Source organism: Zosterops lateralis (assembly GCF_965231275.1).
Source record: "Zosterops lateralis genome assembly, chromosome: 4".
Classification (NCBI taxonomy): Eukaryota; Metazoa; Chordata; class Aves; order Passeriformes; family Zosteropidae; genus Zosterops; species Zosterops lateralis.
Genome location: NC_139765.1, coordinates 19,207,505 through 19,225,264, shown reverse-complemented (window position 1 = coordinate 19,225,264; position 17,760 = coordinate 19,207,505). Strand labels below are relative to the sequence as shown.

The 17,760-nt window shown below is 37.7% G+C and overlaps 1 protein-coding gene across 2 annotated transcripts in view; it reads right to left on the bottom strand.

Moving 5' to 3' along the window:
• Window positions 1-6,630: 6,630 nt before the first annotated feature.
• HCFC2 (host cell factor C2) overlaps window positions 6,631-17,760 on the bottom strand; it is a 19,275-nt gene continuing 8,145 nt past the window's right edge. For both annotated transcript variants that reach the window (XM_083859372.1, XM_083859373.1), the window contains exons 9-16: window positions 17,584-17,687; window positions 16,448-16,604; window positions 15,253-15,453; window positions 13,985-14,055; window positions 12,628-12,765; window positions 11,168-11,353; window positions 10,442-10,727; window positions 6,631-9,556 (exon numbers count right to left, since the gene is read on the bottom strand). In XM_083859372.1, coding sequence (XP_083715498.1) covers window positions 9,531-9,556; window positions 10,442-10,727; window positions 11,168-11,353; window positions 12,628-12,765; window positions 13,985-14,055; window positions 15,253-15,453; window positions 16,448-16,604; window positions 17,584-17,687 — 1,169 coding nt within the window. In that variant the 3' untranslated portion in view covers window positions 6,631-9,530. The remainder of the gene's footprint in view (window positions 9,557-10,441; window positions 10,728-11,167; window positions 11,354-12,627; window positions 12,766-13,984; window positions 14,056-15,252; window positions 15,454-16,447; window positions 16,605-17,583; window positions 17,688-17,760) is intronic.

The following is a 17,760-nucleotide window of genomic DNA, read 5'->3' as shown; positions in this document are numbered from 1 at the left end:
GTGAGTTTAGGTTTGAGTGTGCTAAGTTTGTGGTTTATACACCATCATGGGAGCAATGAAGCTGATACTTTGTTTTTCTTTTTTCTTCTCTCTCACCCTTTGAGGGCCAGGGCTAAAACTAACTTGCTCATTCTCTACCTGAAACTACAGCCATAAAAGAAGTAGTACAGAACTTTGTTCCATGTCTCTCTGAAACCATTCTCCTATAATAAAAGTTTGCAGGGTACTGTAGCCATGGTACACCAAATAAAACAAATGTGGTCTGAAGAAATGCTTGCCTAATTTGTATTAGCAGCAGCACAGCCAGTGCATTCTTTGATTTGTTCAACAAATCTGTGTTCTCATTTTGCTCCTTTTAAGTGTTTACAAGTAGCTAAGACCCAAACTGAGAATGACTACTCTTGCTACATCTCATCTGTTTCTACAAAACTCCTGTCTTTGGTCCTCTGAATGTTTTGTTTGAACTAAGATACCCCCAAACTGAGCTTGAGCTTAGGACAGCTGTGGCACCTATGCTAAGACTTGGAGAAAGGCTGCTTGAAATAGCAGTGAAGTTCAAAGATCTTTTGCCAAGACCAGTGACTTTTTTTAGGTGCCTTTCCATGACAAAAGCAAGTTTTACCACAGGAATTTTTTTTAAATGCATTTTTGTGTAACTTGATCTTTCTGGTATCCCTTTATAGAGTGCTTTTGGTGTCTTTAAAAGCACAGAAATGCTGTTATCTCTAATCAAAGTGCAGTTACGAGAAAAGATAATTTAGATGGTGTTCTTCTACATCCCATTTACATTATAGGCATAATGGGAGCTGAGGCTCTGCCTTTATCAGTCTTGTTGATATATACATGCATTGTTAACTATTTTATTTATTCCTCCCTTCTGATCTCTACTGAATGCTAAAATATGTGACTGGTTGATGTAGCCAGAACACAGATGGAGTTCTGGCATGAGGCGGTACATCCTAAATACCCGCTGCCCCATGCTTATCTGCATGTAACTAAAAATCAGCCTGAATTATGTGGGCTATCCTTGAAAGAGCTGTCTTCCTTGAACTGCACTCTGGATCCCTCTGAATGCTGTGGGAACCTGTTGCAGAATTTGGGGATGATGCTCATGAACATATTGTAGGCAGGGATAGGTGATTTCTCTCTAGCCTTTGGCAGGAGAGGAAGCATATGGGCGATTGCTCAGTGCAAAGCAAGAGGGAGAGCCAAGGGCTACTGTTTTCCCTAGCATCTTGCTGTCATGAAAAGAGTTGGCAGCAGCTTTGCTTATAGCTATAATATTCTTAATTTTGCAGAGCTCTGAATGTGATTAATGTTCCAGTTAAGTCATGGAGAGTCGCTGCCTCAGTTATATTTACAGCAGTAAGACAACTTGCCTTTAAGTCATTGTATTACCAAATGGTGCAGGCTTGACTTTTTGGGGTTTGATTTGTACGAAGTAGAAGAAAGGAAGTTTTCACTGAAACTAGTAGTGAATTTTCTTGTCTGTAGATGAAGAAAAACCTCCAAAGCTGGATGTCAATTCTAAGACAAGTAATGCTATAAGGAAACTGTATTTTATATTGGGCCCAAGCAGTCCTATGAGAAGAAGTTTGATAATGTTAACTTTAATGGTTACTCTTATTTTTCCCCTCTCAGACTAGTTTGATGAAAAGTGCAGTGGTGGGAGGATGCCTTTTGGACGTGGTACATGTTAGACATGCACCTAGTTGAAAATACCAACTAATTTTTCCTCTTTGAAAATCAGATATGCTGTTCTGACAAAATAATTCACACTTTCACTCTTTCAAAGGCTGAAAAATACATTTAAGGAACCAAATATTGATCTGTTTATCTATTGATTTGTGAAATTGGTGTGGTAATGGAGTGCAATGTCACCTCTGACCCCCAGGTTGTAAAAATTTAATGGGAAGCTCCCTGGAAACTGCTCGTTCAGCTTGTGGTGACATCCAAGGCCATGTGCTCTTGGGAGGGAGGACAGTTTGCTGCTATGCACAGTAGTCTCCAAATTGGTGCCAGCTGCACTGAGTTTATTAAACCCAAGTCCCCAGGGATGGCTGTGAAGGCAGGGCTAGAGCTGATGCAACGCACAGCAGCTCTGAGGGAGGTGGCTACCCTGCTTTAAAAAAATCTTCCAGGCACATTTCCAGGCTCATTTCCTGGAATATTTTACTGCAGCACACCAGGCCAGATGACCCATTTATCAGAGCAATGGCACCTGATTTGCTTATGTGGGAAAGAAAACTATTGAGGCTTTTAAATCTCCTGGGCAGAGGAGCAGTCTTTGGACTGCTTATTTAACGTGTGTGTGCCTGATACTTACCCAGCCTGTACAGCAACATGAACAGCAAATACAACCACCTCCAGCAGCACAACCAAGACTAAGCTCATGTGCAAGGGCCATGTCACTCGAAGTACAGCTGCAGCTAAAACAGTAGGAGCAGTATATGCTATTTCTACTGTTTGCACCCTGTGGAAGGACAGTCCCCCACAGCAGAGCTCATGTCCCAACACTGCCAAGAGCAGCATGACACAGATAAAGGATGCTGGGATGCAGAGGTTTGTTTCTGCACTGCCCAACTCCTCCTTGGCCCCAGCCAGGAAATCCAAACCCACCAGACACTGAGTTCCCTGTGCAGTGTAACATCCTGGGAAAAGCAACCTGGTGAACAGGCAGATGCCAGGGGCAAGCTGATAGGAAAAGCTCAGCACTGAGGGAGAAGGGGAAGGATATGAAATCTCACTTCAGGCCAGCTGGAGAGCATTTCTGCCTCAAGGAAACAGGCTCCAGCACTGTGGGATGAGAACAGGGAGACTGCGGAGCCTGGGGAATACTGCAGCGGAGGACAAGTCTGCTCTCACTCTATCCAAAACCACAAGCAACAGCCACGTTTTACAAGCCAAGCAGCTGAAACTCATCCAAAATGTTTCTGGAGCAGATGTGGTGGGATCAAATTCCACGCACATAAGAAGAAATATTGACAAGAACTGGCCATTTTGTGTTGTCTGGCTTGACAGCTCTCATGTTGCTTCAGATGGCTGTGATGTAAGTAGCTGAAACATCAAGCTGTTTAGATTGATATTTCAGGTTTTCTTTTTCAAGACAGTAATTTCAAAGAGTTGCTCCCAGACTCCAAAAACTTCAGGAGCAGGCAGCATTTAAAGTCAACATATAAAGTCTCTTCCCTACTCAAGCAAAACATAATGAAGAAATAATTTGGAAACTGCTACTAAAAAGAAAAGTTTGGGGTATTTGTTAATACTGCTCAAAGTTACAAGATAACTGCTTGTACCTAATAACTTTTTGTTAAAAGAGAATTACCAGCATGCAAGAGTGTTGGTTACCTAAAAGGCAGTTAAGAATCCCTGGCAATAAACATTTACGTGAGTGAATGGAAACAAAGAAAAGAGGATGCAAACAAAACCAACATTTTGGACCTTCTAAAAGGTTTGGAACCTTCTAAAATGGCATATACACAGTGTGCCTCTTTTAAGAATTGCTTTGAAATAACTGTATATTGATAACTTCCATGTGTGGATAACAGTATTTTATAATTTCAACAGATACAGAAATAACTCTCTGGACACTAGGACACACTGAAATGCTTCGTTTCTTTTTCTCTTTGAAGATACCTCATCCAAGCTTAAGTTTTCATTGAAGGAGCTGCTGTACCAACTTAGCAATTACATCAGATATTAAAAGCAGACACTTGTTAGAGGCAAGAATCCCCTCTAAAAAAAACCCATGACAGCAAACTATACCCAGCCCCAAACTGGGAGATATTTTTTTGTTCCTGTCAGGACCGTAGTCCAACAAGTACCATTAAGTACTTCAAGCTTTTGAAGCATGTAGGAAACCGCCCAAGTTGAAATTCACCACATTTATAGATGCCAGATTTTCATACCTAGCATGAGGCACATAAGGAGGGAGTAACACAAAGGGGCCCAGTAGATCACACAGATCTCTTGGCCCTTCCTGCCATTCTAAGGCCTCTTCCAGGGGCTGCAGGTGCCAGACATTCTCTGGCTGAGCCCACCACCATTCATTCACACTGGGATCCAGCTGGGTGCCCACCCTACCCCCACCCACCCCACATCATGGGGATTTCCTCTCTCTGGGGAAAGCACTGGAGGTGCAGTATCCGAAAGACTCTATGGATCAAGAGGATTTATTTTAGGCTCATCTTCTTAATACTTTAAGCTGAGTACTTGAAATTCTAATAAAAGGGATCTCCACTTCCAGACCAATGGCAAACACCTCAAAATGAAGATTTCACTACTAGTAACAGGAGGAACACATTGCCCAGACAGTGCCAGCAGTCAGTGTTCCACCCCTGTCCTGGGAATCTGGAAATGCTTCAGTGGCAGAACTGGAAGCCACAGAACAAAAGCCCTGATGTTTAGCTCACTAGAAATATTATATAAAACACCCTAGGGACCAGCTAATGCTATAAAGAAAAAAATAAATTAATCTGAGTTGTTTTCAAGATAAATTCATACAGAAAATTCAAATTTGCCTTCAAGAGTGTTGGGAAAGATGGGCCAGGAAGAGCTTATGGATATGATTGCCTGGCAAGAAATACTGGAGATGTAAAACCTGAGAGTGAAATAGAAATGAAAGCCAGCTTTGAGATGTGATTATGGCAGGCAGGAAGATGTGATTAGCTGGAGATGGGTTGAGGGATATAAAACAAAAGAACCCAAGGGTGTAGACCCTCTCCACCCTGCCAAGGTATCAGGGAAAAAGTAGATAAGAAAAGTAGTCTTTAGAGTTTAGAATATAGGATATGGTAACATAGTAGTTCTGATAGGCTGCATGCAAAGTTTGTACGTTTTGTATCTCGGGCCTGTTGGTCACTGTAAATTAGAATATTCAACACAAAAGGAGATAAAATGTATTGTAATAAGGTCCTCGCTCTCTGACCGTTCTGACCCCTGCCCTCTTACCTGCCCTAGCTCTCTTAGCTCTCTTACCTCCCTTACCTCTTACCTCATACCCCCTCTCTCTTTCTCTTTGGGGCTTCCCTTCAGCCAAGGCTGGTGGCTGAAGCTAAAGCCCTTTTTACCGACGACCCTTGCAGTAAAACTACGTGTTTCTAGAATATCTCAGGTCAGCAGAGTTCCTTCTCCCTGCCGCCCACAGATGATCATACACAAGAGAAAGTAACTCCTACCCTTAAAATTTTATTAACAAAAAGCAAACAGCATGAGAGGATTCTTCACTGATGTTTTAGATTATCTCATTTGTTTCCCACTAATGCAAGAATCACAAATAACAAGACAATAACCATTATTACAATAGCTAGGAGCACAAAGAAGGAATCAATCTGGAGCAGACAGCTTTTAGCAGCTTCTCATGTGAAGTCTCTTGAGTAGAGACCTTTCAGTTCATTTGCTCCTCTCTGCTCCCCTGCTCCTGAAGCATTGATTTAGAAGAATTAAAGACTTTAGTCAAAATAGATAGTGCTGAGATAATGTAGCTAGGACTTCCCTTTTAGTTAACAGAAGCCAGACTGAAGGAACTGATAAATCATGGAAGGAACTGATAAATCAGTTCCTTCAAACTAGGCTTTCAAACTAGGCTGTCAAACTAGGCTGTCAAACTAGGCTTTTGCATCCTGAATAATCAATAGACCCCATGAATAAAATACAATCATAAATCAAACAGTCCAGGAAAAAACAGGATTCAGCTGTCACATAACATTAAAGGTTAAAAAGTCAAAGGGAGGAAGACCCATCTTACTTCATCATTTTAGGACCCTACCCCATAAAAAAGACCACTGACCCATTTCAGAGAACAAACTACGCATGCTTAATGGCTTTTTGGGCTAATTACCATACGAAGTGGGGAATGGGATGTACCAGAGTTATGAATATGCATTTGTGTTTTGGGTATTCAATACTTCTGTACATAAAAGACCCTGTGATGATCTGTAAAGCACGCGTGTGTTTTTTGGAATGATCCCACACGCTGCCCGGCGTTGTAATAAACATACACTTTCTAACTTTAAACTGTTAGACAGTCTTTGTCCGTCATAGTTGGATATTGGTATTAGATCAATATCCATAGTTTTTTAATAAATCACTCCTTGCAACACATAGTGCTTATTCCCACAAGAGTTCCCCATTGTCAGCTGCCATAAAAGATGGTGTCATTTTGAGCAAAGCTGGACATGAACCCAATTCAAATCCTTAGTAGGAGCCTTCTGAGCACACTAAGTGCTCACGCATCTTTTTAACAAACTGAAACAAAGCAACACCGAACTCCTTGTCACTCACTGTCAACAACAGCAACATGATGCCTGTATAGACAGAGGAAATAATGTCAAAATTTCAGTTCAGAGCCCACAGCCTGCAAGGCACAAAGGCATGGAAGTGGGCAGAGTAATGGTGAGTGCAGAGCAACTGCAGAAGGTGGAGCAGGGAGAACCTCAACTAAGGAAAAAGCTCATGAGGTAACCAAGAATTAACTTAGGAGACAATATTTATGGAAAAGTAATAGTATTATGACTGCTTATCATTAAACTCCCTTCCTCAACTTGACAAATTTACTCACTCTCTGCATCAGAAATTCCAAGTTTGTACGTGTACACCTCTGAAAAAAGAGACACAGCACTATTTACAATGTATTTGATAGGACAACCACTTTATTACAAAGAACAAACAATGCATCAAAATAAGACTAATTGACTTGTATTTTACAAAATGTCAGTTTCCTTGTAGAGGTCATTAAGTAACAGGCTGTAAGACTAAGTTCACGTCAAATTCGCTATCCTGAAATAATGAGATAACAACAGTAATACTTATTGTATCTTCAGAGTTTATGGCATGATCATGTGCTCTACTCCAAGCTACATTCAAAAGATATTGCTATAATTACTTTGAAAACACAAAGTGTAGATTATTGTTCACTTCATTTCCACTTTCACAAGAACATTCTGAAGATGAAGCTGTAGCAGTGTCTGCCACAACTGGCATGACTGTCCTATGCTTACACAGTCACAACCTCCCTAGGAGTTCAGTAAACCTAGACATTTCTATGATATGGATACTGCAATCTGATAGATTTCAGCTTCTGTTACATGTCCTTTAGCAGTATCTAAAATAAATGGGTAACATGGAGTCTCAAAGAGCTGGTGTCAATAGTTTCTAAACTTTAAAATCAAACAATCAATATTCGTCTGGTATCTAGTTGATAGGCAAATGGGTGGGATTTAAACATTATAAATACAGTTCTAAAAACAGACCACAAAGTGTATTTTACAGTGTGTACCACAATTTCAGTTTAAAGTAAAACTGAGCAACTGAAGAGCTGCATATGATCACCATTCAACATTACCCAGCTTGGACAAAAAAGAGAAAGTGACATCTTATGTCAAGTCAGCTGAAGAAAACACACTCCCAAGGAAATTATACTTTCATTGAAAACGCCACAGTTTTACCCTTTGGTAGTTGTGACATACCCACTGAAAAAAGAAATTGTGCAAAGCATGTGAAACCAAGTGCAAAAAACCCCCACCCAGACACACCCAACAGGTTTTATTCTTAAATAACAACTCTACAATCACAGCTATCAACCAACAAAATCAAAGCCGCAAGTGTTTTCTCTAAAGGCTTCTTTCACAGTACTAATAAGAAAAAATTCTATTCTTCTAGTTGACAGTTCATGTGTATGGTACTTTAGTTATCAGACAGTATTGGTAGTGAGATCCTACCTGACAAAATGGACCATTAAAACACAAATATCTTAAAGCCAGTTAACTTCAGGAAAAGTCCTATACATTCATACTATAAACACTGTTTAAAGTGAAAGTGGGATATCTGTCATTGTCATAAACACATGATTTTTCTCTGGAGTCAAACCACGTGTTACTCCTGTGTCACAATTAACACTATAATAGCCATTTATGGTCCCCAGCACTTTCTAGATGCTATTGAAGCATGTGATGCATTGTGATAATTAAGGCTGTACCAGCACTTTTTTATAACCCTGATTCTCAGGGCAGCCAACAGCTGGCTATTAAATCTGCTCTGGGATACTTGAGCTGCTAAATCTCTACTATTTTAGTGATACTTCTCCCACCAAACCAGGCACATCATTGATTTTAGTTTATATATTTACAAATGCTCTTAAGTCAAATTTAACTGGAAGAGGCAAGAAATTCTACCTTGATGTATAATCTTTTGGCATTTGGGGCAATTAAAGTGCAAAGTATAAACTTCACTGCACAGTAAATAATTTAGATTTTATTTTAAAATAAATTTTATTTAGTGCCTCAATCTATTCCCCTAGTGACCTTGTCCAACTCAGCCATTTTTCTCTACACTTTGTAAACATAGTTGTATATATAGATACATAAATAGCATTTAAAATGTTTACCTTTATTTCACTACTGTGAACAATTTTTTTCTTTCCACATAGGAATGGATCAACCTATTCCTAGAAGTAATGCTTGTTGATTTTATCAGCTAGCTAGTTAATGTAAAATGATGCATAGTAAAAGGGATATACTGAACTTGATTGGTAGAATATATTGGTAAAGCAAACAAGCACTTAAGAAGAATAACTGGAATAAATATGTTGAAAGTTGCCATATAATATGTGCAAAATTGCTTACCATTTATCCTAAACTTTGGTTAAAATTTTCAGATTGAAGTTTTACAGAAACATTATGGAAGCAACACAGGTGATTACTAACACAGGAATGAGGTAAATTATTAGTGCAAAAAGCAAGCATATGCTAAAAGCAAAGCATATGGATTAAAAAAAAAAAGAGAGAGTGAATCTCATGGAAGTTTTAATACAAGACCAGAAAGGTCTCTTGTAAACATTGGTATTTACAAGTTTAAGATTTGTACAACTACAAAAGGATAATTTTAAGTAATAGTAGTGCATTTACAATGAATTCATATTTTTTTTGTAATAAGAGCAATGGATAAGTTTATCTTTTTCCTTTTAAATTTTCAGGGGATATCTTTCAAGATTAAGATATTTGTTACAAATAGTATAAAAAATCATTTCTTTACAAAAAAAAGCATATATTAAAATATTTATATATTTTAAGTTACTATATAATAACTGGAAATTTTTGCCTTATACTCAGGCACCACAATGAAGAATGTGGTATAGGGAACCAAAACCAAACAGAATTTGCTCATATCCCAAATCTTATGAATTATCTATACAAGATCTGTAGCAATCATGGGGACTATATCTCAAATACTACTACTTCTGCCAATTCTTTTATTCATTTTTAAATTGAAATTCTGTGTTCCTTACATTTTAACTTATCACTACTAAAAAGAGCTGCTGGATAGAGTGTGATCCTTCACCCCACCATGTGATATATTTTCTATATGATACTCATACCTGAGCAAGGCTCTTTAACATTGATGTGTCAAACATAAAAAGGTTATATATTTTTAAGATAAAAACAATGCAAAAATAAAATATTTGTAGCATTTACAAATAGTACAAGAGTTACATTAAACACTACATTCGAAACTTGAGATTTATTAAGTCTTTCCTACTTTGAGCCTGATGTTTTCATATCTGCAAAAAGAAGGAGACATTATTAAATGTTTCATAAGTTCACATGGTACACAGTCAAACATATTCAAACAAACATTGTTTCAGAGTTCTAGGGTATAGATCATGGTCAAAACATCTGCCTATTAAAGGGTTAAAACAATACTGAAAATCACAGAAGAAACTTCTTCATTGTTACTGCCCATCTTAGAAAAGCACATATTAGAAACCCAGCAGTAGAACATTCAACAGGTGGGTCCTAGCCCACCAGCTGAGATCAGCTACCCCCAGACCAGTTCCCTGCTGCTTTAGGGGGTGAGCACTCTGCCCTTCCTGCCCTCTTGTGTGCCCACCTCTTGCTGAGCAAAGCCAAATCCCAACAAAGCTAAGCCAGAAACAGGAAGAAGCAGGATGAGAAGCTGGCAAAACCCAGATTGGCTTCTAAGGCATACCAGAACTGACCAGGCTAACACTAATTTTATTTTCAGTGGATCCATTCCCATCCCCAAATCATCATGAACCTGTACAAATTAAAGCCCAGGGACAAGAAGACAAAACTTCTTCTGGCATAACACAGATTTTAAAGTGTATATGCATCACAAAAATACACCTTACATCACCTGATGGAACTTTTTCTTCCATTTAGGAGAGTGAAAAGACAGAAAAAAACCCTGATTACACTGTATGTCATGCACATGATGCACATAACTGGATTACTTCTTATTTGAATGAAAAACATCTGAGCCGAAGTGAATTCTAGGGAAGTCAGAAGCAACAACTAGAATTGCATAAAACTCCCATAAGGAACAGAACGACATTTCAAGAAGTTCACATGCAGTGCTGTGCTGGTTCTGGAAGAAATGCACAGCTCCTGCTCCACTGCAATGCAGTGTGTGACAGTGACTTTACCTTGGAGCCACCGGACTTGTGTGGCTGGGCCATAGCCTCTCTCATTCTTGGCCGAAATCCTGAACACTATGGCAGGCCGGGAGGTGTAATCCACGTGGGCGTTGGAAAGCTGGGCAGCAGTCACTATGCAGGAGGTTTTAAGACCACAGTATATCCTCATAAATACAAGTTGACTTGGATTTTCCTGTAATTGCGTGGAACGGATGGCTAAGTAGGCAGAATATTCTAAAATATTTCCAGAGGGTGAAGCAGGAGGCTCCCAAGAAAGATGAATACAGTCTACACTCTGGAGAAAGAGAGAAAAATATGATAGTATGTAGCTAACCATAAATATATAAACAATATAAAAAACCCACCAAATTCTAAAGATTAACTTAAAATTCTAACGTATCATCACCACTCTGGAGATAAAGAGATAGGGATGTCTTTTGACTTTTTTTTAAGAAGTGTGGTAAACCCCTATAAATTTAATGATGTAAGACTAGAAAACCATGGGGAAACTATCAGATGGTTGAATGTGTATCTGCTGACATGATCACTAACTCCTAAAACAACTCTTTTAAACAAATTTCTTAAAGAATATTACATTAAGCAGAGTTAACCAAGTAAGTATTGGAGACTATTTTAGATGAAAATTTTAACTTAAAAACAAAACCAACTATAACCAAGAGTTCTGAGAATACACTGGTGACCAGAATTTTACACATCAGAACCAGAATTTCTCACCTTGGTGATTTTGACTGTTGAAGGAGCTCCAGGAAAACCTGGAATGCACGTCTTGAATTCACTGATTTTACTGAAAGGCCCAACACCACAGCCATTAATTGCAGCAACTCTGAACCTGTACACTGTGCCTGGAAACAGATCTTGTTTCTTAAGTAATCTGTAGTCTGGTACATCTGCACCTTCTGTCTGAAAATAAAGCAACATTTGTGTTAATTTTTAAAATACTATGAACACAATTACCCTAAAAAAGTACAAAGTGTTAAGCTGAGATTAATTAAGTTTAATTGAAACTGAAAATCTATTTAATACTGTTGTACTTACATCAGAATTTATGCAAAGGTTCTGACTGACACAGTATCTCACCTCAAAACAGCTGATCTAAGATGCAATGTGAGACTAAATCTCTAGACCAAAAGATATCCCATTTTTTCAGTCATTTAAATTAGGCTGCACTGTGCATTATTTTTACTTGGGAAAGTTAAAGCAAAGTAGCATTCTAAACTACAAAAGTTGTGATTAAGTTAACATAATCTTCTGTTCTAAAAAATATTTTTATTTCAAAAGCAGTTATTCCTAATGTTAGGAGCTGCAGTTCAATGTGTAGGTAATCAAAATGTTTTTAAGAAAAGCACTGTAAGTTAGTAACAAATAGCTTTCTGAAACATTATGTGCTTCCGTGATTAAAATATGCATTGACTCATCACTGATCCTTACAGTGGAACTATTTTCCTACTGAATAATGTGAAAGAACCTCAATCAATGCAAACACTACGCAATGTACTCTGTTCTTTAAAACTAAGACATAGAATATTTATAGTGAAGTGCCTTCAAAGAAAGGTTTCTGTTGTTTTGTTTCTGCCTCAAGACTACACAATTTTTGTTTCTAGTTAACTAGGACACCACTAATTTACACATTTGCAAGTTTCACACTCATAGTTTTCATGTATCAACTTATATGTATCAAACATTAAGTTAGAAAGATCTAATACAAAAGCCACTACAGTTCCAGATCTAGTAATTTTAAACAGCCTAGCCTATGTCTTATTAGTATCTTCAACAATTTTTATGCAAAAATTCTGGGAACAGAGAACAAATTGAAACATTTCAAAGCTGGACTGAAATAATATTAAGAAATTGTGGGGTTTTCAGTTTTACTGGCTTGAAAGTTTAGTAAGTTTAAAATTGTTTCCTAAGGCAAGAAATGAGAAAAGAATTAACAATAGCAAAATAAGATATTTTGTATTATCATACATAAACAACAAAAGAAAATTCATCTCATTTAGGAAATAGTAAAAAGAGGTGAGGAAAATACATGAGGAACTACTGGTCGTAAAATAAAAAACTCCTACAAGCACCAGATTCTGCTGTGGTATCAGAAAGTCCCCTATTTTGTGTGAACTACATAAGCAACAGATTCTGACACAGGTACTTGGAAGTTACATCAGAGAAGCAGCAGCTACCTTGCTTTTGATGTTCAGCGTTTCCTCTGGCAGCAAGTAGAACTGGCTCACCACAGCACTGTTGTTCTTAAAAATTCCCACATCATACCACCGGCGGTCCCTGGTTTTCACTGGTGCCAGCGGCCTCTGGGGAGCTCTCTAGTGTTTGAAGAACATGTCATGTAGATTACCCACACTTCAATGCCATGGAAAAAAATGTCAAGGCTCTAGTACATGTGCGAGACAACCCCCTTTTATACCAGTGTTACTTTTTTATGCTTCAAATGAATATGCATGTACTATAAAATACTGTGCAAATGTTCTTATCCATTTACTCAGACACAGTTTGTCATTTAAAAAGCAACAGCTGGGATGTTGCATCTGATATTCTGAGCAGGGAGGGGAAGAAGCTTAAAGCTGTAGAACTAGGTGTTTGTAGCAGCATGTAGTTGTAAATTAATTTCTCTCAGAGGTCAAGAAGTTTCCCAAGGCAGTCCAAGATCAGCAGCTCTCCCTGGGGCTCAGCTGTACCTCAGCCCCACGTGTGCTCTTTGTCAGGCACTGCGGGACCCGCCTGCAGCCGAGAACAGCCCTCTGCTGTGGCATGGGGCCATGGGGATGGAGGGTGTGCAAACTGCTCCTGACTGACCCAGAAACACAAACTGGCTTTCTTGCTGGTCTCCAGGCAGCAGGGAGGGCACATGCACAGTCAGGTGTCCAGCAGAGACAGGCCATGAACCTGCTAGCATGGAAATGGGGCAGGAGCTGCAGCTGTTCTTGGCAAAAGCACCCCAACCCTTTATTAGCAGCTGCTTCTCCCCATCCTTAGTTCCTCACTTTTGGTGGCAACAGTGGCACCTTGGGTATTGTATATTAAGTTGTAAGCAGGTGAAATAGGAAGCATTTACTTTTTCAGGCAGTATTTACAGCTTGCATAGTCAGTCCCCATCTCCTCTAGGGAAAAACATCAAGATATCAGTTAAGTTACATTTCAAATCTATAGAATCAGCAGCTTACACTAGTCGGATCTAATACATACTTCATTTTAAATTCACTTGTGCATACAGAAAAACTTTTTATTTTTGTGCATCATGCAGAAGAGACCATTCCACTGTGCCAGTTGATAAAAATAATTCATCAGCTGAAACGTGTACTTGGATCTCCTCCCAACTACATAACTGCTACTTAGACTCACATCTAACCCACACAATGCAATTAGTTTTATAACAGAAATGTTTACCCCTGTATTATTCACTCCAAGCTCAAAAGAAACACTTCTTTTCTTTCAGAAATATAATTAAAGGAAAACAGAAGAGCCCTTACAACTAATCAACAGAACAATAGGTAAACCAATTTGATAATACTTTTTCAGACTTACATAAGAGTGTGAATCACTTGTCTGTTCAGTATTGACCCTTGTTGAAGGCATGACATAGGCAGTTTCAGCAGCTAAAAAACAAAATGTTAAATTTTAAAAACTTAGCAATAGAAAAAATATAATACCCACAGAGTATGAAAGTTGACCTCAATAGCCAAGTATTTGTTGCACAAGAATGTCTCAGCCTTCTTTTGCATGCAGTTCTATTTATAACACAAACTAATTTTGGCTTCTGTCATAGTCACAGAACAATTCTGAGAGTCTGGCATTGGAGGCTGCTACAGATAATACAAACAGAAGGCAGGACTCAGAAAATCCTAAAAAGTGACAACATTATGAAATAGATATAAAATATTTGTGAACAAATAATCTAAATACCAGGTTGAGGCACATACTGGGGACAATGTCTAGTCAATAGTCTTAGTTCTTCATTTGATTGTATTGTTTCTAACATCAATACAGTCTGAATTATGAACACAAGTAGCAAGTAGTTAAACTGTAAACAATCCTAACAAATGGGAACAGAGCACTCATTAAATTTAAAATGGAATCTTAAAAGAAAAAAAGATTAAGCACATGAGTAACACATGGGAGTATTAGTATTCTATGCTTGTGTTCCTGGGTTTTGCTTTTAAAATACAATATTGCTTGGTAAAAATCACGTTATACACACAACATCAATATGAGAATACAGTTCTTTAGTTAACACTCAAAACACGTAACATGCACAGCCTGTTGATATTTGTCAAAAACAAAGCTTGAAAAACTACCCATTTATGTTCTGCATTGCTGCTTCTTTTGGTTATTTCCAGCAGACTGTGAAGAGGCCAGCACATTAGACCAGAAGTGAGCTGCCCATATTAACTCGCCACATTTATTACAATGGTCAGCTGCTTAAAATCAAAATCATCTAAGGTTACTATATTAGTCTTTCACTGACTAAATAGACAATAACTGAATGAGAGCAAATGTGCAACAAGCACCAAAACAGGCTCTCAGTGGTATTTAGAAAATGGGCCTCTGCATAAATGAAGATTTTTCACTTACAGGAAACATGGTGATTTATAAATGCACAGAAGGAATACCGTGATTTTAAAAGATGTATAAATCCTAACAGAGATCATCTAGGCTGCACAAGGTCTTCAATGCCCAAAGCCCTATCTACATCCCAGGTACTACTCAGGACAGGAATCCCACCACACTAGAAGAACTCTGATGGCCTTAGAAATACATGGCTCAAAATACAGTATGTGAAACACATTTCAAACCTTCAGATTTTGAATTGAATGTTGTTAGTGAAGTTTCATCTTTAACAACTGCCCCATTTGTACTTGATGATTCAGTTTTAACAGCCTGCTGGGTTACCATAGTTTGTGAGCTGGAGACAGTACAGGATACAGAAGCATCAGGATTTACACTTTGTTTGTCCAAGTCATGTAATTCACCTACATTTGCTGATGTCTGAGCACCTTAAAAAAAAAAGGAAATATTAGCCAGAATTCAATACTGATAACACAACAAATCTCAGCTTGGTCTAATGGATTTAGTTTCATATAAAGCCTAAGATTAGCTCAGAATTAGGTTAGAACAGATCTGATTATACTGATTGCCAATGCTTACTTTAGGTTTATAACTGAACAGAAGTCTGTCTCCACAGTCATAAACAGATGTACATAAACAGTTATTTTAAGCTTGCTGTTTTTTATGTATGTGGTCACAAAAAATAAATTTGGGAAAAAAAACCCTACTAAAATAAAGCATCCACAAATATCATTATCACAGATTTGCAACAATCAATTTAAGATTAATCCCTGTAGAAGTCTGCTTCTCACTTAGCAATGAGAGCCAAAATTTCTACATCTAATTAAATTACACTGTGAAGAAAATAAAAATCCAACTACCTTTAAAATGCACTGAAGTCAAATATAAAAAGACCAGATGATTAAGCCTGGATTCACTACACTGAACTTAAAGCACTTCAGTGAAATGCATAAATCAGAGCCTTGTCATCTTTTACTTCCTCTACAGTCAGAGAGAGAAATGTGCTTGTCTCTACATTGCCTGAAATTTTACATTGGCCAATAGCTTTTCAGACAGACACTAACAGACTGCTGACTGCTAACAGACAGACACAGTTTGGAGTTTTATCATCATAATGTTGTAAAATGTCATCTGTCCCTTTTTACTTAATGCTAAAAATGGCTATTTACATTTAAATAGACAGATTTGCCATCATAATAATGAATATATTGAGAATTTCATGTACCTTGCAACACTTCGAAAAATTAAGATTTCAATTTTCTTTGTATCTTCTAAAAACAGGTTCAGTAATAACTAACACAAGTTGGGGGTTTAAACTATAAATTACTCTTAAATTATTTTAAATTACAAGAAGAAACAATCTTATATTTTTAATATGGATTTTAACTCTCACTTTTAATTTTTTTTCTATAGTGATCTTACTTGAAGTACAAACAGGCAAAAGAGAAGGGGCATTTGATTCTTTGAATCCTGTAGCATCTGTGTGGTTTTTCATAGTCTCCTGTGTAACCTTGTTTTCAGGTGCTGCAACCTTTTCTTTTCCTTCTACTTTTGAACTGGATGAAAGGGCAACTTGGACCTAACCAAAACAACACATTTGTTAAACTGCAAAGTTCAGAAATTTCAATTGCAACATGGCATGAAAATGCTTGCTCATAAACAACAATATAAACAAACTCCTTCAACAATTCCCCCTAGTGCTTTAAATTAAACCAAGAGATCAATCTCTCAATCCTTCCCTTAGTCATTATAAAACAAAGACTCAAATACTGCATTGACTTGGAACAGTCACACTAAATTTTATCATTACACAGAATTTCATTGCTGTGTATATTTAATCTGCTGGGGGGACTTTGGGGGACGGGAGAAATCACAATTACAGAGGCTTTCAACCTTTGCTTTCCTGACACGTACTTGAGATATTTCTACTCTTAGTGAAATTCATGGTATTTCTTCATGTGTTTTCTCCAGGAATCTATTATGGATCCCATACAGATCTAAGACTTTACACAACTCAGAAGAGGTCCAGAGTTCTAAAAATGGAATCCTTTAGTCAGAGTTTGTCCTCACTATTTCTGTTAAATTGGCAAAATAGAGGAGGATTTATAACTGCACACCAGACAGATAATAACTGGATTTAACCTGCTGTAGGAACTTACAACTAAGCAGACTAGCATAAAACTAAACTAGACTAACAAAGAAGGAATATGCCTTATTCTTTTTGCTTCCCACATTAATGTCACCAACATTTTGATGATGAATAGCATTCCTACTGATGTCAGGATACCAGCTGGCATTGTGGAAGACAATACAGTTGCAATTCCCCTGTGCATTAAAAAGAAGAGGACTTGAAAGATTATCTCTCAATCATAAAAGCAAAAAGTATGTAAGAAAACAGAAAACTACTTCAGCAGGTGTCTGTCTTTTTCTTTTATTTGGGGTTTTTTTTCTAAGACCTAAAAAGTATGCAGGGAGTTTTAAAACTTAGAAAGTGTTCTGGCAGTTCACTACCTTCCCACACTGTTTTGACACTGAAGCATTTTTCAGTTTACACTTACATTATTAGGAATGAGATTACTTGTTTGGCTGGAATGATCCACCTTCATTTCTGGATAAGATTCACTAGGCAATGATTGTGGACTCTGATGGAGAGAACAGCCACCTTGAAGGTAAACAAAAGCAAATGCCCATCAGTTATTTAAAACTTAATATTATGATGGTTTTAACCTATTTCA